The following is a 20,361-nucleotide window of genomic DNA, read 5'->3' as shown; positions in this document are numbered from 1 at the left end:
ACTGTTCTTTATAGCACACAACGAACGTGAATACTGAAAGTTTGTCATGTCAACCACAAAATTACGAGCAGAATATACTTTCGTGTACAACGGTAGAAAGAAAATAGATATGAGTGCAGAGGTTGTGGGTTCAAAAGCTAGGGAGCACACGCAGGCTACTAATAGAAATGTATATACTGCTGTCTAGAAAGAAAACAACTTAAAAAGTTGATAATAAAAAGTAATAATACATAACTAAGAACTCCATTTGTATCTCTGATCGATGAAAGAGCAACATATGTGTTCATTTGTACACACGTTTGAACTTTTAAGGAATCTTGATGGACATGACCGACCTCACAGACGACAGTGTGATTCTCCTCGACCTGAGACTCAATGAGCTCAGACAGAAAATACGGCCCGTGGCTTTCCACCAGTGACTCGATCTGATCCCCAAATATCTGCATGATGTCATCATGATCCTCGACTCTGGAAAACATTGAATTTTAATATGATGAACTGAAAACACTGTAGAGCTAAAACAGTGTATTATACTCATGTTTGTGTATTTTATATATTAAATAAAAAACGGATTAAACCTGGCTCTGCGGATATGCAGCCGTGGACAGTGATTGTGTCGATGACAAACATAAACTGAACTTTGAATGTCCTCCTTGAGACACGGCAGAGGATCAAAGATCTTCTCTAGTCCTGCTTCTGGACAGAGCGTTGCAAAATTTTAAACGTATACAGTATATTGAAAATGATCAAATAAATGTATTGAAAATGTAATTGCATTTTCTTACCGAGTGAGCCGCTGTAGGGAGTCATGAGGCAGATGTGTTCCAGATCCACGAGGGCATTGAAGACGGTTCTAAAGGTTGCATTGGATGGAAATAAAACTATGATCACGAGGTTTGGAGATTCAATAGAACATGATTGAATGGAAGCGGGAAGACATTGCTATACAGTCAATACAATTTGTGTGGTTCAGAAAACAAGATCCAGATGCACTCTAACCAGATCACAAGAAAAGTCTGTCTTATTTTGAGGAAATTATGATCGAAATCAAAGAACAAACTGTGGGTTCACATGAAACAGAAAAGAACAATAATAATCCTCAATGAATATCACAGTTTTTAGTTTTATTTCAATCAAAAAGTAAAAGAAAATATAAACAAATATTAAGGAAAGAAAATGTGCCTTTTGAGGAGCAAATTCAATTTAGTGTTTTGCCAAAATATTTTGTGACAATTGGGATGCAAAATCCGAACCTTACTCTAAGCCTAAAATTGCAACATATTTATACACTATAAGTCAGCATATTTAAACAAATAAACACATACATATCAAAAAGAGAAAATGTCCAAAAGAAAGTCGTCTCCATTACCTGACTATCTCTTTAGCTCCCCCTATAGAGAAGCTAGGCAGGGCAACAAAGAGACGCAAAAAGAGCGTGTTCAGAGGCTGGAGGAAATAAAAATGACCATCAGATAGATGTGTCATATTGAATATAATAGACATTAGCCCGGTTTCACAGACACCGACATTTATAAAAAGATATTACTGGTCTGCATCTTGAGACAAAACAATGGCACTGATATATTTTAAGATATATTTGAAGTCAGTTGAAACATTCATTTTAGTCTGGGACTGTCTGTGAAACAGTGCCATTGTGTTTCATTTGCCTACAGTCATTGTTTGGCCATTGTCGAGTTGGAGAAATACATTCTCCCAGCATGCCTGATCCACCAGCTCTTCCATGGGGTGGTCAGAGAAGGATGCATGAGCGAGTACTTTATCCTTACTGTTGCTCAGTGTCACGGCCAGATTTGCTTTCTCCCTGCAATAACACAGAAAAACCTGTTTTGTGACTACTGCCTTTAGTTTTGAACGTGTCCCTGCTTGAATGTTTTCTAAAATGTCTTCCTAAAATACTTAATTTTATCACTTGGCAATCCTATAACGATACATCACGATACATGAAAATAAAATGTGCAATATTTGTCACTTTATTTAGAAGGTAAACGATTAAGAACACGAGTAACATTTCAAGTAAATTAAGCGTTTTTTTTCCTGCTTGAACTTAAAGCATACATTTTACATATTACAGCATCTTATTTAAACGTGGGAACATCTCAGTGTTAAATAAAATAAAATATCTCAGTGCAGTTTCTTTCATTTAACCAAAGCACATTAACGTTTATTCTAATACATGAACGAGCATCTATTTTTTTCCGAGCACGGTTGTTCACGAAGCGCCACCCAGTGGACCCATGACGTAATAATAATACTTCAATGGTGCTCCAGTCCCTATTATTACAATTGCATGAAAATGTGTGACCAGTGCACACTTTCAACACGTGCTTTGTGTTTATTACAACATAAAGGCAAGTAAATGATAAAATACACATATTGCTGAACTTACAGGAGGTGAATAACATTGACTCTGCCAAACACAGCAACGGTGGACGGATTGATCAGATTATTGATCTCCTGAGCATCTGAGGACTCTGTTCTTCTCACAGTCACACTTTCAACTTGTCCCGCTGATGACGTGATGGTGCTCATGTTAAAACTAAACAAAACGCAACATTAATGTTGGTTTCTACTATGATGCACGACACTTCTGTAAACAATAAACAGTTTGCATTGCAGAACATCATTTAATTGGTAATATTATGTCCTAAAATATTTTAAAATGAAACAGCAGGCGTTCCCAACAGTTTCTTGAGTTTTAACGACGCAATATCGTGTTTTTTTAATCAAATAATTATTTTTCAATGAGCAAAACCACGCGGTATTAAAGGCTTTATGTCTATGTTAATGATATTACGCGCTAAGGAATTAAACAAACAAACCTTTCGATCGATTAAACCCAACGTTTCTCGTTTCGAAACGTTAAATGGCGATTACTCAGGTGAATGCTGTTAGCAAGCGTCCAGTAACCATAGTGACGGGCGGGTGCGGATGATGCAGTGCGCAGCACTGCGCACACTGAATGCGTCACCGAATACGCGCCGCGCGACACACGGCAGTGAGACGTAGCTAACCCTTTAGCTTTTTGTTAAACAGCGAAGACTTACAAAATACCAACAAGAGTCGCGTTATAATAACGTTTTAGGATTTAGAAATCATGGCGTCCACTGCGGCGGGCAAACAGAGGATCCCTAAAGTGGCTAAGGTAATGAAATGAGTTTGCGAGTTAGCGTTAGCATGTCAACAAACGTCGAGCTGCTGTTTTCATTTACAACCCGTCACGTTTTTATCAAATGAGTTGAATATTATTGTAATGCGTCTGTTTTTGTGTTCAGGTGAAGAATAAAGCCCCGGCAGAGGTGCAGATCACCGCAGAGCAGCTGCTCAGGGAGGCTAAAGAAAGAGAACTAGAGTTACTGCCTCCTCCGCCCAAACAGAAGATCACCGATCAAGAAGAACTCAACGATTATAAACTGAAGAAGAGGAAGGTATGAGATGTGTCTAATGTGATCAATGTATAACACAATATATAAAGACGTACTGTAGCACGCGGTGATCCGAGACAACGCAGTGACCGCTCACCGTCGGTCAACGGCGCCGCCATATTGGACCGGTCAAGATTGCCATAGAAACACATTCAAGTAAACGGGCACCTGCGAGACACAAACGTTTACATTTGTTAACCTAAGTTTTCCTTGATGCTAAATCTTCTGTCGCTATTTACTTGTTTATCATAAGAAGTTTTTGTCTTGAGGATTTGACAGTGTATTTTGATATTTTTTCCGTCTCTCCACTCTCTTTAGGGGTTTGAGGACAACATCAGGAAGAACAGAACAGTTATCAGTAACTGGATCAAATACGCACAATGGGAGGAGAGCCTGAAAGAAGTCCAAAGGTCCGCTTTTACATAAATCTCTATATGAATCTCATAAACCGTAGGGAATTTTGTTTAAATATTCTCTTTCCAACACAGAGCTCGTTCGATCTACGAGCGAGCGTTGGACGTAGATCACAGGAGTATCCCGCTGTGGCTGAAGTATGCCGAGATGGAGATGAAGAGCCGGCAGGTGAATCACGCTCGCAACATCTGGGACAGAGCCATTACCATCCTGCCTCGTGTCAATCAGTTCTGGTACGGTCCTTCTTCCTGGCTTCTAGGAGATTCACAGAAAAAGGTCAGAGCTTAATTTGCATTTGTCTTCCAGGTACAAGTACACATATATGGAGGAGATGCTGGGGAACATTGCGGGCTGCAGGCAGGTGTTTGAGAGATGGATGGAGTGGGAGCCGGAAGAACAGGCCTGGCATTCCTACATCAACTTTGAGCTGCGTTATAAGGAGGTGGACAAGGCTCGCAGCATTTATGAAAATTATATCCTTTAATTCAGCCGCCTCAGCTTTATTACACATGTTTGCAATGTGTCCCGCTTGTAAGTTAAGCATCACTAGTTATGTTCCTTAACGCCCGAGCACTCGTCATGGTCCATCCCGAAGTAAAGAACTGGATCAAGTACGCTAACTTTGAGGACAAGCACGGCTACATCGCTCGCGGGAGGAAAGTGTTCGAGAGAGCGGTGGAGTTTTTCGGTGAAGATCATATCAGCGAGGGCCTCTATGTGGCTTTTGCCAGATTTGAAGAGAAGCAGAAAGAGGTTCGACTTGCGTTCACGGTTCTTAACAAATACAAGATCAAGCTCTCATTTCCTCCTCACATGTTACCTTTGTGTCTTTCAGTTTGAGAGAGTTCGGGTCATCTATAAATACTCTTTGGACCGAATCCCCAAACAACAGGCCCAGGAACTGTTTAAGAATTACACAGTGTTTGAAAAGAGGTTTGGAGACAGGAGAGGAATAGAGGATGTGATTGTCAGCAAAAGAAGATTTCAGTATGAAGAAGAGGTCAAGGTAGGTACAATCTTCAGAGGCTGCCCTTTCATGCAGTGTTCGATGACTCAACCATACAGTAAATCTTGCAGTTTTTTGCGAAGACGCTCTATATCAAATCCCATCGACATAATTTTCTCCTGCACAGGCGAACCCACATAATTATGATGCCTGGTTTGATTATCTGCGTCTGGTGGAGAGCGACACTGACGCAGAGACCGTTCGAGAAGTTTATGAGAGGGCCATTGCCAACACTCCGCCCATCCAAGAAAAGAGACACTGGAGACGCTACATCTACCTGTGGATAAACTACGCTCTCTATGAGGAGCTGGAGGTCAAGGTAAGGCAGACATCAGCGACCTGCAGGGTTCATTCAGTTGTCATTCGTCAGTATTACTCTGTGCAAGTGTTTGTTTTAATGGTGTTTGATGTTTTGTTTAGGACCCTGAGAAAACACGGCAGGTGTACCAGGCCTGCTTGGAGCTTATGCCACACAAGAAGGTCAATAAGTTTTGTTATGCTGCTTAAAGCGTTTTTTTCCCAAAATACGGAAACATTGTCATTATTTATAATAATCGTACTGCTTTCTGTATACAGTTCACGTTCGCCAAGATTTGGCTCTTCTACGGGCAGTTTGAAATCCGACAGAAGAACTTGCAGAATGCAAGACGCGGCTTGGTAAGTGATCCAGAATCGACTAATAATCCTCACAAATCTCTAAAATACTTTGTATTTGCGAGTGATGCGTGTCTTGAACTTCTGGCTTCTCTTGTTTCAGGGCACAGCCATCGGGAAGTGTCCCAAAAACAAACTGTTCAAGGGCTACATCGAGCTGGAGCTCCAGTTGAGAGAGTTCGACCGCTGCCGGAAGCTCTATGAGAAGTACCTGGAGTTCAGTCCAGAGAACTGCACCACCTGGATCAAGTTTGCAGAACTGGAGGCGATCCTGGGTGATACAGACCGGGCCAGAGCCATATTTGAGCTGGCCATAGGACAACCACGATTAGACATGCCGGAGGTCAGGCTCAACCTTCTAGCTCGCTCACTTCGGTTTTGTTCTAGATAGTGTTGTGTTTGTGTATCTGTGGGACCACTTTTAGAGTCGGATTTGGACAAAACAATATGAGAAGCTTCTTAACTGTGTTTGTACTTTAGGTGCTCTGGAAATCGTACATTGACTTTGAGATCGAACAAGAAGAATATGACAACACACGTGGCCTTTATAAGAGACTGTTACAGCGCACACAGCATGTCAAGGTAAGACGACAACCACCGTCATGACTCTACAGTTTTATAACAGTGAATTGCTTTATAAATATTTCATAATCATTGTTAATTTGATATTATCTTCTGGATTGCATTTAAGATCCAGATTATCTGATAAAAGAATTTATCAAAATTTTACCACATGCATGTTTGCTGTATAAACCATCATGTTATCATTTTCAAGCAAAAACAACTACATTCTTATACACTATGTGCCATTACTGTCAAATCTCTATAATATGATGCTGTAGTCACTTCAGACCATCTCAAATATTAATCAGATTTATGTGGTTTGTGTCTGCAGGTTTGGATCAGTTATTCTCAGTTCGAGCTGTCCATTGACACTGATGAGCGTCTGCAGAGATGCCGACAGGTCTATGAGGAGGCCAATAAGGGTCTGCAGAGCTGTGAGGAGAAAGAGGAACGTTTGATGCTCCTGGAGTCCTGGAGAGACTTCGAGGAGGAGTTCGGAACGTTTACCAACAAGGAAAGAGTAAGGAAACTTCTGCCTGAGAAGGTGAAGAAGAGGAGAAAGATCACAGCCGAGGATGGGGTAAGATTTTACATCTTCTGATCTCCAACTATTTGGGATGTAACGATTCACCCTGAGCAGGTTGATTATAATGTGTCGATTCAAGCTGGTTGATATGTTATCAAAGTACATGTTTTGAAGCAGCAGCAGGAGCCGCTGTGTTTGTAAAAAAGTCCTAGAAAAGAACAGACAAAGTCTAAGTTTGTTTATTTTAAATAGTTTATTTTATTTATTTTTATTAATAAATTCATTTTAAAATAAATTTGAATTTGTTTTAAAATAGCTCGTTTAGTTTTGACATCAAATTTTGTTTTGACATTTTTATTTTAAAAGAAATGTGCAGCATTTGAGAAATAATAAAAGGGCAGTTGTTCATTTCTAATTTGTCTCATAAATCGTGAATGAATCTGATCGTGAGATCAGTATCGTGAAACGCATCGCAGGCTTAGTGAATTCTTACAAAAATTCAGTTTCAGCTCTAATATTTATATTCCTGCAGTAATGTAAAGAGGTAACTTATGAGATTTTGACCAAGTGTGGACTTCTTGAGATGTTGTATTTCAAAGGTCACCTATTTTTATGTACTTCTATTGAGAATCTAGCGAATAGATAATAATCTGAAAGAAATCATCATTTTAACACCTCCTTACTATCTGTCACGTGTTCAGTCGGATGCAGGGTGGGAGGAATACTACGATTACATCTTCCCTGAAGATGCTGCCAACCAGCCCAATCTCAAACTGCTGGCCATGGCCAAGATGTGGAAGAAACAGCAACAACAACAGGAGGAGGAGGAAGTGGAGGAGGAGGAGGAAGAAGAAGAGGGAGAACAGAATGTTCCTCCTCACGCAGGAGAACCGCAGGAGAACTCTGAAGCAGAGGAGCAGGACCCTACTGACAGCAGACAGAAGGAGATTGATGATCGTGATGATGAGGACGAGAGCAGCAGCAGCTCCAGCAGTAAGAGCGAGGAAGAGAAGGAACAAACCAAGACAGATGCAGACAAAGACTGAACCGCTGCGGTGGAATCGAATGCGTTATTTCTCTGTTTTGTTTTGTCTTTTCTTTTGTAACAAAATAAAGGTGAGAACCAAATGCGTTTGTGTCAGTCAATATTTTAGGCTGGGGTCTCTCTAGCTAATTTTGGGCAAAGGTTAATTTACTCGGAAGTGTCTGGGTGTTAGTGATATTTCACACTGTCATTCCCAAACCTGTATCTCTCTTTTTTTTTTAGCAGAGCTCAAAAGAAGATATTTTGAAGAACGCTGGTAACCAAACAACACTGAAACACAAAACCACTAACTGAGACCTTTCTCAAAATATCTTCTTTTGTGTTGCACATAGGAAAGTCACATGCAGGTTTTCAACCACATAAGGGTGAATAAATCATGACAGAGTTTTTATTTGGGGGAAAACTATCCCTTTCACAGTCTCAGTGACTCGCATTGACTGGTAACCTTTTTTCACAACCAATAAGCTTTCGCTTGTATCTGAAATGCATTTTCTTTTGTAAATACAAAGCCACGTGTTGAAACTGATGATTCTCAACGGTGATTGTTTAACGTCCGTCTGTTATCTGTTATTCAGCCTCTCAGCAGAAGAGATTTCAGCAAAACATTTGTCGGGTATGACATCATCAGATGTTACAGTAGATTGTTTTTAAGAGAAATACAATCACATCAGTCAGTTTTTCAGTTGGACCTCTTTATTAAATGTGTCTACAATTCTGAAGTCCTTTATTTTCAGTGTTATTATCCAAACATAAAACAATTTGAAAAGTTCATTCAGAGCAGTGACTCTTTGATACACAAGCGATAGAAACTCTGAGCTCAGCTAAAGTCTTGTGATCACATGACGAAAGCAAATTTGTGATCAAATCAGAGAGTCACATGTTAATGTTATTCGATGTCTTCCGGTCGGACAGGATGAGGGAGAGGGATTACAGATTTCTTCTCTGTGTCTCTTGATAAAGCCTTCCTCATATCTGTGAAGTGAAAAGATTTCGTTTATTCACAGATATCCACAAATTAAATTTCAACAATACTTGCTTTTATTAAAGCGATGCTACTAGAAAGCAAACGTAAACTTTACCATAAGCATCTTCGTCTGGTTCCCCGTTACTGGCGGAGTAATATTCTATAACCGTTCTGTAGACGCTGTAGCCGAGCTGTTTGTACATATTCACAGCGACTTGATTGGAGACTCGCACAAAGAGGTCGACAAAGAAGCCACCCTTCCTGATGAGAAAACAGAACTCTTTTAGAACAGAGCTGTTCTCAGAGATGAGGCTGCTTTTATTCACAGGTCATGACCAACGAGAGGTGCACAGCTGAGTTTCACCTTTCCGAGATCTCCTCTAACATGTCCATGAGTTTAGCAGCTAGACCCAGTCGTCTGAACTCTGGTGCCACAGAAAGAGCCGTCACGTGACCGTGCCACTCCTCCCTGGCGACGGACCCTTCTGCTTTCCCCATGACTACAGGTGAAAGTTAACATGGGTTACAAAGACCTCATATGACCGTTCATCATGTCAACATCATGAAAGATAAGTAAAAGATGAGAGGATTACAAAGGCTCACAAAATAAACAGATTATCCGGTTACCAGAGATGAGATGACATATATTTTACTCACTGTAGCCCATCAGTTCACCGCCCGGAGCTTCTGCTACTATAAAATACTCGGGCCAGTGAGCCAGATACTGCAGGTAAAATGGGATGCCATACTGTACAATAAACACAAGTGAAGGAGAAACACGGAATCATGTATGACAGCCCTATATGTCTCATACAGACTACTGATAGAGCGATATATCGGCCAGGCTGTTTGATCAGCTTGTGTTGAGAGATGATATCGTTTTCCTTCTAACTTTATTAATGGATACTTGTGCACTTTTTGTCGGTGATCATTGTGCGAGTCTTGTTATCATTAAACTGTATTGCATACAAAGAAACATATTGTTTTAAAACCATTACGAAGACTATATTAACAGATATTTATCTGACTTTATCTTCATTTTCTGATGCCAAAGGATACAGTCTCTGTAAAAGGGTCCAGATTACTGTGGGATAAAAAACATGCCATGGTAAATATGATCGCACACATACACACGTGTTTCATATCACAAACATGCATGACATAATGCAAAATAAACCCCACATTTTAGTTTAATCGGGTTATTTAACAACATTTGCATACGGAAACCCAGACATTATAACATCTTAATTCATATGTTATGTGTGAATTCGTTTTCAGAGGTAAACAAAGCATTTGATGCCGCAAACAAAACTGCAGCTAACATGCTAGTTGTGCCATGTTTTCTAAGCACCGTGGTTTGACCATTTTGTAAACACACATTGAATGAATCCCTAACAAAAAAAAAGATATTAAAACAATTGCATATTTATTTAGGTGGGACTTTAAAAGACAGCATTACTTTTGCGTGTTGGTGTAAGCTTGCAAAGGCTGTCAAAACAACATCTTAAACACGAACTCTAGCTCAACAGTATGTGACTAAAACAATAAATAATATTAAGTCTGAACTAGAAAATTAAAACTGTATTTTAACGTTACCATGGTATTTTCTGGAGTACATCGGAGTGTAGATATCGCGCATTACCGACGGTTTTAACGCGGTCACCACGGTATCTGTTTAGCGCGTTTTTGTGAGTGTTTTTATAATAATAAGACATAAATTAAACTTACATATTATTGAATTTAAACAGATCATCGCATGTAAAAGCTCGCAATGTTGTCATGATGCTGAGCGTGTGTGACCAGATGACGCTCTGACCTTTCACCCTCTTCGTCACGAGTGTGACGTATCCTAGCTGACTTTGGGCTTGTTTGAGATGAACAAAATCTGCGCAGAACCGATCACCGGTGATCACCGTGAGATGCATGCCGGTTAGAAAAGTGTCCGAGTTACGTCCGCCTTGCTCTGACCTCATGCTGACGTGTGCCCAAAAACTCTCGCGACAGCGAGGCTATGGAAAGCCGTTTGGGTCATATTTCGCCATCAACCAGACGCCTGGTGTTCAGATGACGCCTGCTTTTACGGCGTTTAAGACGTACAGACGCCGTAAATTACGGCGTTTAAGACGTACAGACGCCGTAAATTACGGCGTTTAAGACGTACAGACGCCGTAAATTACGGCGTTTTAAATGCAATGCGAAACGCCGTTCATTTCGCCGTTTGAACTTCCATATTACGCCGTAAATTACGGCGCTTCCGTGTAACAAAGACGCCGTAAAAAGCGGCGTTTTTTATAATATTAAAATCAGCCCCGCCTTTTCTACACAGTCCAGCCCCTCCAATGAACACAAAGACATGTGTAGTAGAATGTCGATCTGAATAAGTGTTCCTGTTTTTAACTTTATTGCGAATAATGCTTAGACTTTCATCATGTGATATTTTTCCATTGAGCGCGTTTATCCTCCTTTTCGTTTATAATAGTCTTTTGATCGAGCACGTTCGTGACACTTTGTGGGTTTATGTGACTTCGAGCTCGTAATGCTTGTCATCCACGGTGGCGTAGTGGACTGCGTACACAGCAGCGGAACTTTATCACTTTTAACGATTGGAGTTCGACTCCGCGGTCCGACCATATTCTTCATTCCTTTTGAATTGTTCTATTGAGTCGTGTTTTTAAATGTTGGAACACTACCTGTTGCTGGCAACTTATTAAATGACAAGAAACGCTTATTACAAGCCTACGGGCCTTTATGCATGCAATAGCTGCGGGCTAAGTCTGCTACTGTGGCTGTTGTAGCTTGCCACAAAAGGCTCCATAGGCTTTGGAAAGGCGTAATATTGTTTATTTTACATGGTGCTAATTGAGGTTTGAGTTTAGCCTATGTAGTACATTTTATTCTGCTAGTTGAGGCTGTAATAAAAAGTTCATTGTTATAACAGTTGTCTATATTAATATGTGATACGTTATCAAAAATGTTCAGCATCGTTATGTTCAGTGTCACGTGATTCTCCATAAAGATTAGATTAGATGATTAGATTAGATTCAACTTTATTGTCATTACACATATACAAGTACAGTGTAACGAAATGTAGTTTAGGTCTAACCAGAAGTGCAGTTAGCAAGTGCAGGATATACAGTGATACAATACAGAATACAATATGAGAGAATATAGTGGGCATGGACTATAAAAATATTTTGCAGTAGGTGTGTTCTATGAAAATATGACAGTAGGTATATACTATGAACAATATATACAGATGGCTATATACTATGAACATTAATGTACAGGTGGATATGAACAGATATTAATTTAGTCTAAAATAGTGCAAGTGATTTAAGTATGCATAAATTATTGACATTGGCTGTTAAAGTTGCAGTGCAATAGGTGAGTTAATGCAGTTGTTGAAGTTGCAGTTATTAAAGTTACGGTGCAGTATATGAGTTAATGCAGTTAATAGGTTGCAGTCCAGAAGATGAGTTAATGCAGTTAATAAGGTTACAGAGCAGTAGATTAGTTAATGCAGTCACTGAAGTTACAGTGCAATTGATGAGTAGATGCAGTTAATAAGGTTACAGAGCAGTAGATTAGTTAATGCAGTTACTGAAGTTACAGTGCAATTGATGAGTAGATTCAGTTAATAAGGTTACAGAGCAGTAGATTAGTTAATGCAGTTACTGAAGTTACAGTGCAATTGATGAGTAGATGCAATTAATAGAGTTACCATGCAGTTGGTTAGTTAATGCAGTTATTGAAGTTATAGTGCAATTGATGAGTAGATGCAGTTAATAGAATTACAGTTCAGTAGATGAGTAGATGCAGTTAATAGAATTACAGTTCAGTAGATAGGTTAATGCAGTTATGGAAGTGGTCCATTAGTGCAAATGAGCATTCAGTTAAATATTCCTGGTGTGCAAGTGAGCAGTACAGAGTGCAATTCTAGTATGCTGAATTGCACAGGAATATAAAAATAGATGTTAAAAATTGATCATATGAGCCATTATTAATAATTGCTATATTAAAATAATTTCTGAAGGATCATGTGAAACTGAAGACTGGAGTAATGATGCTGACAAATTCAAATTTTGATTGTTCTTGGTGTGAAAGGCAAAAAACTAAGTTAACTTCTAAACCTCAAGCTCGTGTATGATGTTGTGGTGCTGCGACAACGAAGTATAAAAAGCAAAACTTCCTTGTCTTGTTATTGTCTGTTAAGGGCACTTATAACAACAACAATGATATAAATATCAGAATCAGAATCAGAAAGAGCTTTATTGCCAAGTATGCTTGCACATACAAGGAATTTGTTTTTGTGACATAACCTTCCAGTACACAGAGACAACAACACACAGACAAGAAATAGGCAAATAAATAAGTGTATTAACAATTGTGCTAGAAATTATAATGAGATAGGATTAAGTAGATGCAGGGATGTACTGGAGGGGTAACAATAAATATAAGGATATTGCACATTTTTATTGCATAAGTGGGGAACATTTAACTGTTCATGAGGTAGATAGCCTGGGGGAAGAAACTGTTCTTGTGCCTGACTGTCCTAATTTGCGGCTCTGAAGCGCCGTTTCAATGTAAATATTACATTGAAACGGCGATCAGTCATTGTAATGCTAAATAGCCTACTTTAAGTTGCTTAACAATTCCTTTGTACAAGAAATACCGGTGCCGCTGCTAGCCATTTTGGTGCTCTAAGCATAATTCCATTATGATTTTTCTATATCCTAATGAAATAACATTAGATAAAAAAAAATATTAGGCTATTTTTGGTGCCCCTACGCACAGATGCGCCTGGTGGGAGCGGCGGCGCTGAATAATACGCTTTAACAAATGCTGCGTAACTGGTAATGTTATAGGGATCGAGCCTGCCATGTTGACTGAAGTCACGATGAAAAACGACTTTGTTTGCGCATTCATTCTAGTGGGGTGGCGCGTAAGAGCGCTCATCGAATACTTTGCCTCTTTTTGCACATCTCACATCAGATCGTAAGGGCATCTATTTTCAATCAAATTAAGAGTTTGCGGTACATTTAGAATTGGGGTAGGCTTGTTGTCAATTGGCGTCCATTTAATGATTTACATACATACAGGCAATGCAAGTTTATTTATATAGCACATTTCAAACAGTTAATGGTGATTTATATAAATTACAAAAAAAGAAGGATATGCAAAAGAGATCTTCAAAAAGCGTTAATTCTTTTAAATCACACATACTTAAGAATAGAAAATAACAATAAATAGGAAATCAAATGTGCAACGGAAGGAAAAGGAAGACAAATGAACGACTAGTTGTGTTTTTAATCTGGATGTAAAAGTAGCTTATATTAAAGAGCATCTGATGCCTGCGGCTTCAGGTGGCATATTTCTTATCGCTGACGAACCTTGTTTTGAGTCAACTTTTGTTATCTCTAACTGACTTGATTCTAATGATCTGAGTAGTCTGTTGGGTTATTTTATAATGAACAGTATACAGTTCTGGAAGAACACATCTTAATTTTGCAATCATTTATAAATTGATTATATTAATACATTACTTTAAATTATATAATAGCCTATATAAATATAATAAAAGAACAACATGCACGCATAATTAAGGCTAAATAATTTGGTTAAGCAAATAAGAGTTAAGGGAGTTATATATTATTCGTAAAAATAAATAAAAAATCACTTACATAATGCAGTTATGCATAAGTCCCACACTAAAACTATGATAAGTGAACGCGGCCTCGTCAAAATAGCCATCCCAAAATACAAAATGATTTAACAAACATGATCGCTTAGCAACTTCTAAAGAAAGGCAGTATTTATGTAGGGAGCTGCGCACCTCAAAGAGCGCGTTTCTCCGCAGCCGGCATCAACAGACTGAGAATGAAAAACAAACTTGAATTTAGATATGATTTATTTTACTCGTCAAAGCACGTATTTTTTCAATAAAGAAACTCAGCTCGATGTGGATGGAGCATATAATAACCTAAATATCCAGTGCTTTTGTGTTGCATACCTTTTACGTTCTGCCCAGTTAGGCGACTGTGTGTACCTACATTATTTTTCATTTAATTAATTTATTTATTTATTTATTTAATTGGCTTTTATTGTTTGACAATTTAGCTTAAGATGCCTGCAACTTTCGTTATTGCACCTTTGCTGATTGTTATGTCTTTACCAATAAGTAAGTTATAAAACAGGCCTATATTTTCCTTTAAAAATTGCTATATAATAATAAGGCAACAATATTTTTTTGGTCAGCATTTCCCTTACTGTTTCTGTATGTGAACAGTCTCCTCCATTTTAAGATTTTTGATCGTCAAAATCTTATAGAGGTTTATACTGAATGCATGCAGCATATGCAGTCTATATGTAAATGGAAATACAAACGGGTTCGTAGATGGGAAAAATTTAATTCAATAAAAACATACTGACAACAGCCACAGTAGCAGACTTAGCCCGCAGCTATTGCATGCGTAAAGGCCCGTAGGCTTGTAATAAGCGTTTCTTGTCATTTAATAAGTTGCCAGCAACAGGTAGTGTTCCAACATTTAAAAACACGACTCAATAGAACAATTCAAAAGGAATGAAGAATATGGTCGGACCGCGGAGTCGAACTCCAATCGTTAAAAGTGATAAAGTTCCGTTGCTGTGTACGCAGTCCACTACGCCACCGTGGATGACAAGCATTATGAGCTCGAAGTCACATAAACGCACAAAGTGTCACGAACGTGCTCGATCAAAAGTCTATTATAAACGAAAAGGAGGATAAACGCGCTCAATGGAAAAATATCACATGATGAAAGTCTAAGCATTATTCGCAATAAAGTTAAAAACAGGAACACTTATTCAGATCGACATTCTACTACACATGTCTTTGTGTTCATTGGAGGGGCTGGACTGTGTAGAAAAGGCGGGGCTGATTTTAATATTATAAAAAACGCCGCTTTTTACGGCGTCTTTGTTACACGGAAGCGCCGTAATTTACGGCGTAATATGGAAGTTCAAACGGCGAAATGAACGGCGTTTCGCATTGCATTTAAAACGCCGTAATTTACGGCGTCTGTACGTCTTAAACGCCGTAATTTACGGCGTCTGTACGTCTTAAACGCCGTAATTTACGGCGTCTGTACGTCTTAAACGCCGTAAAAGCAGGCGTCATCTGAACACCAGGCGTCTGGTTGATGGCGAAATATGACCCAAACGGCTTTCCATACGAGGCGGCTGTGTCGGATTGAGCAGTCGAGCGCAGTTGCTCTCCACCGACTGCGCTACTCAAAAGCATGATGGGAAACGACTGACTGACGACACAGCTTCGTGCTCATTGGCTGAGAATGTCAGCTGATATTTTTTTCCCCTTAATTCTAAGAAGTCCATTACCTATAGCCTAATACGATTTACTTTTTCTATAGTACTTAGTAATTAGGACATGTTTTATTTTTATTTTCTTGGTTTGAAGTGAAGTCCTGTTTGTTTTTTATTGTCTCTTTATTGAGAGATGTGTATTCTCTTTATACATTGACATTTTTGTACAACATTATTCCATTAAATAAATTAGTCAATCCATCAATACAAGCATACATCTAATGTGACTGTTTTACAATTAGGCCTCATGTTTGTGTTTTTATCCGATATCTTTATTTGAATATGTCTGATTCCAGGAGTGCAATAAACAAAACCCACACATGCTCATTTCTTAATTTAGAATGTGTTGTTGTTTCATATTATTTTTTAAGAATAATTTGCAGCACACACTTTTCCTAATCATTAAACATGAATTGAAACTTACATTAAGGTGACAAACAATTGTGTAATATATTTATATGGAATATTTGTCATGTAAAAAAGGGATAGTTCACCCAAATAACTTTAATAATAATAAAAACAATTTTCTTTGGTGCTGAATTATCTGCAGTCAGGACTGTTTATTTTTTACTCGACATTAATAATTTCATTAGATGCAAGTTGCAATACCACTCTAGATCAGATAGATTTATATCCCTACCATTTACTGAATAAGCCATTTTAAGTAATGAGCACTGTTCACCTTCGGTGATTCTCCTCATCATAACCATCTTCGTGTAAAAACAGTGGTATTTCAACTGCATCAACTTCGTCTGCGATAAAGAACGCGAACGCGATCTCTTCCATTGTTGACGTTTGCAGTCCACAACACAGCGAGATTCAGGAAGTGTCCGGCTTGCCTGCACTTTTTTTCACTCCTCCCCTCACTGTAGCCGCCTACTCTCGCCTATATTTCAGGCGAGGCAAGGCGCATCTCAAACAAGCCTTTTGTTCGGTTGTTGCTGTCGCTACCCGATCCGTCCCGGAAACACGATTTGTTCCGCGCATGCGGACCTGGGAACAGCTCGGTTACGTCGTGCAGCCAAACCCCTTTCGTTTATTCAATGATAACTCCTGAACTACGAGCACTTATTATAGAACATGTAAGTTTTGTTGACAGAAAATTTTCCAATAAATTCTTAAGAGACTGTTTAATACAACATTGTTTTCCTGGTCCAGTATTGAGAAATTATATTTTTCGTCATGATGAGAAGAACGATGTGTGTAAAATTAGGACTGTGTTTCTTTCATTTCCCATTAATCCTAAATGTAAAGAAGTGCATTTTAAAATTCTGAATCATATATATCCAACAAAAGAATTTTTAAGAGTAAGATTTAACGTTGGTAATTCAAATGTATGCCAAATATGCAAGGTAGAGATAGAAACGGTTGAACACTTATTTTATCAGTGCAATTTGGTAACCATATTCTGGAACGATGCGTTGAGCTGGTTGCAACAAAGATTCCCTGTAAGGCTGATATTGTCAGTTTGGACTATTAATTAAGGATAAAAAGTTATTTTTTGTAATTAATAATGTGTTGCTTTTATTGAAATTTTATATACACAAATGTAAATTTTTCAAAATTCCTCCACGGTTAGTGGCTGTCAAGGAGGAATTCAGAGTATATTTAATGACCGTGAAAAAGTTGAAAAGCCCTAAAGCAGTGTATTTGTACTCAGTGTTGGAAGATTTTGGTTTTATAATTTGAATAACTTCCTACTCCACTACTTTGTTTAATTTATTGTTTGTTTATTTATTTATGTATTTTTTTTTCACTGTCTTCATTGTATTTATGAATGATATGAATATTATGTTCTAATATTTGTATGTAAGCTAAGGTTGGTTGTGAATGTTAAACTATGATTGTCTTTTTTTGTTAATGTTCTACAATGTTAATAAATAAAATACAAAAAACAAAAAAAAACCTTTCATTATGTGTGACAGCGGTATGGATTCATTTGCTTTTCACGAAAGACTTCAAAAATGTATCTTAAAAGGAGAAATTCCTGACTGTCCTACCGGGCATCTTCGAATTAAGTAGCGTTAAGCAATTTTATATTTAACAAAAAGGAGAACTGACCATCTAGAAAACAATAAAATCTTCACAGAGATGCAAATTTTTCCATTAAAATACTACTATGAACTATTAGCTTTTACTATTAAAACCATTACAAATGTCATTCCTTGCAGTGTGGTTTGGGCATGATTCCTGTAGGATTGAATTGTGTTATTGGTTATAAAATCAATTTATATAAAAAATTGGTTAAATTGATGTCATGTTTTTATTGACCTTTATCGATATCAGATAGTCAGATAATATGAATTTTGACTGCAACTTTCATGCTTTTTTTTCTTATTTAAACAGGCGACAGACTCTTCTACGCCGGCCCAACTAAACAGTACATGCGGCTAGTTGTCCTGTCCGAGGAAAGAAGAGGGCTGTTCTTGCAGAGTGCTATAATAACCCTGGAACTGGCAATCACTGTGGCATCAGAGGCAGTTGCAACAGTTGTTTTTTAAACTAACTGTGGATGCACTTTTCCTTTTCCAGTTTTTCCTCAACAGTCCAGTGGGGATTCTTGCGGTGTCTACATGCAAGTCTTTCAATGTAATTTGTGTTTCACAGTATGCTCTCAGCATCTGCACATCATATCCCTTAACATTCACAAAGGTAAGCTGCATTTTCACACAAGTATGTCATTTAACTACTGGTATGTGTACATTTCTTTTTGTGTTTGTGTGTTTTAGGAGGAGGTGCCATTAATTCGCCAGTGGTGGTGCATTAACCTCATATGAGAAAGATTTTGCTTAGAGGGATATGATAGATTCTACAGATATAATTTCAGTATCTTGGCTGTATTTAGTAAGCTAAAGCTATTAAATAGAGTTCATATACGTTTACATATATTTCAAAGGCATGGACAGAGGTTTGCATACTGGACTGAAGAAGCATCCCAACTCCTTCAGGGGATCGTTGAGCCTGTGTTTAGGGTGTCGAAATTCACCACCACCAAACTGTTACCCAGCAGAAGAGTAGTGGATGACAAGGACATTGATAAGGTAAATTATTTTACAGAAGTGGTTATACATTAAACATTTGCATGCATGCTGAATAAATAGTTTAAATGTTGTGCCATTTTAGTATGCAAGAAATAATTTAGTCAACCAATTAGAATGTAACATAAACTTCACTTATTTCAATAGGTGCAGGACCCAACTATTGTGCAAGACCTAAAACAGCGTGTGACTGGGTACAGAATCACAGACACTTATTCCGTGGGGAGGTGACGGAGCCGGCCTTTTTGCAGATGAACAGGGGTGATCGAGAAAATGCCATCAAGAACCTCCTGGGGGTCAATTCTCTGAGGCGAAGGATGACTTTTTGTTTATATGTTACTACCAAGAAGACATGGAAACATTTTTCTCATATTGTGTTGATGAACAAGGCCTAAAGGTCAATGCTATGTTCAACAATGAGAAATGTAGTGTGTGTGTGCGTGTGCGTGTGCGTGTGCGTGAGAGAGAGAGAGAGAGAGAGAGAGAGCGAGAGAGAGTGAGTGAGTGAGTGAGTGAGTGAGTGAGTGAGTGAGTGAGTGAGAGAGGGTGTGTGTGAGTGAGGAATAGAACACATGTATGAATAAATTGAATCAATGTATATATAACTTTATTCTGTGTGTTTCTTAAATGCAGACATGTGTTAAACAATCTAGAACAGTTAAGTAGAACCCTCTTTAGAAAATTAATTGAAAGAAACACATCTGTATTTTCCAAAGTCTGTCTAGAGAATTTAAACAATTCAGTTTAATTTGACCATTTATTTAATTCAACAAAGTGAATTTATGGCACATATTAACCAAATTTGAACTGATATGGATTTAGTAGTTATTTTTTATAACCACCATAAAACAAACAGGCATTATAATGCAGCAACAATTTAACAAGCCAGGAAATATCTCAAAGCAGCTTAAGAAACACATTAAGAAAAAATAAACGTATAGGCCTACAGATATAATAAATACACTTATTAATAAATGTAATACAAAATTTATAAAAACGCAGTGGGCGTATCGGGTGGCGAGTGTAAAGCATAATAATAATTATATTATAAATAATACCCGAAACTGCCGTAAAGTGTTTCGATTGATTTCAGACCGGAAGTGACGTCCGTTTCGCGCATGCGCCGTACAAATCGTGTTTCCGGGACGGATCGGGTAGCGACAGTTGCTAGAAGAGATACAGCTACGGTCGGAAATGGTGCAAAATCTCGCCATATAATTACAATAGATTACATATGATAACGCCTACACCTACACCACCCCGAAACCTAAGCTAACAATAATAAAAAAATAATCAACTGTTTTCAGCGTGACAAAAATGATGCGGTATTGAAGTGCGCATGCCCAGT

The 20,361-nt window shown here is 38.3% G+C and overlaps 3 protein-coding genes across 6 annotated transcripts in view; 1 reads left to right on the top strand and 2 right to left on the bottom strand.

Moving 5' to 3' along the window:
• The window catches only part of cfap61 (cilia and flagella associated protein 61), a 22,520-nt gene extending 18,946 nt beyond the window's left edge, over nt 1-3,574 (bottom strand). Inside the window, exons 1-7 of one of the 2 annotated variants that reach the window (XM_079474740.1) lie at nt 3,500-3,574; nt 2,408-2,557; nt 1,672-1,822; nt 1,370-1,446; nt 786-853; nt 579-696; nt 336-468 (exon numbers count right to left, since the gene is read on the bottom strand). In XM_079474740.1, coding sequence (XP_079330866.1) covers nt 336-468; nt 579-696; nt 786-853; nt 1,370-1,446; nt 1,672-1,822; nt 2,408-2,550 — 690 coding nt within the window. In that variant the 5' untranslated portion in view covers nt 2,551-2,557; nt 3,500-3,574. Of the gene's footprint in view, nt 1-335; nt 469-578; nt 697-785; nt 854-1,369; nt 1,447-1,671; nt 1,823-2,407; nt 2,558-2,840; nt 2,967-3,499 lie in introns of those variants that run through there. The other variant, XM_079474739.1, reaches the window with a different exon arrangement.
• crnkl1 (crooked neck pre-mRNA splicing factor 1) lies at nt 2,912-8,420 on the top strand. Its single transcript, XM_079474741.1, has 14 exons — nt 2,912-3,163; nt 3,294-3,446; nt 3,762-3,853; nt 3,932-4,090; nt 4,164-4,330; nt 4,432-4,610; nt 4,693-4,863; nt 4,991-5,182; nt 5,284-5,343; nt 5,440-5,520; nt 5,621-5,860; nt 5,998-6,099; nt 6,413-6,661; nt 7,309-8,420. The coding sequence occupies exons 1-14, from the start codon at nt 3,116-3,118 to the stop codon at nt 7,651-7,653; spliced, it is 2,238 nt and encodes a 745-aa protein (XP_079330867.1). The 5' UTR covers nt 2,912-3,115; the 3' UTR covers nt 7,654-8,420.
• On the bottom strand, nt 8,015-20,361 carry naa20 (N-alpha-acetyltransferase 20, NatB catalytic subunit). Of its 3 annotated transcripts, XM_079474744.1 has the most exons (7): nt 20,176-20,361; nt 10,345-10,480; nt 9,676-9,700; nt 9,274-9,364; nt 8,981-9,116; nt 8,732-8,877; nt 8,015-8,624 (listed from the first exon to the last, which is right to left on the bottom strand). In XM_079474744.1, the coding sequence occupies exons 1-7, from the start codon at nt 20,225-20,227 to the stop codon at nt 8,539-8,541; spliced, it is 672 nt and encodes a 223-aa protein (XP_079330870.1). In that variant the 5' UTR covers nt 20,228-20,361; the 3' UTR covers nt 8,015-8,538. The 3 variants fall into 3 exon arrangements, with proteins under 3 accessions (XP_079330870.1, XP_079330869.1, XP_079330871.1); XM_079474743.1 differs by lacking the exon at nt 20,176-20,361 and having other exon boundaries at nt 10,345-10,876; XM_079474745.1 differs by lacking the exon at nt 20,176-20,361 and having other exon boundaries at nt 8,248-8,624; nt 10,213-10,449.

Source organism: Barbatula barbatula (genome assembly GCF_947034865.1).
Source record: "Barbatula barbatula genome assembly, chromosome: 15".
In the NCBI taxonomy this organism is placed as follows: domain Eukaryota; kingdom Metazoa; phylum Chordata; class Actinopteri; order Cypriniformes; family Nemacheilidae; genus Barbatula; species Barbatula barbatula.
This window is presented reverse-complemented; position numbering and strand designations above follow the sequence as displayed.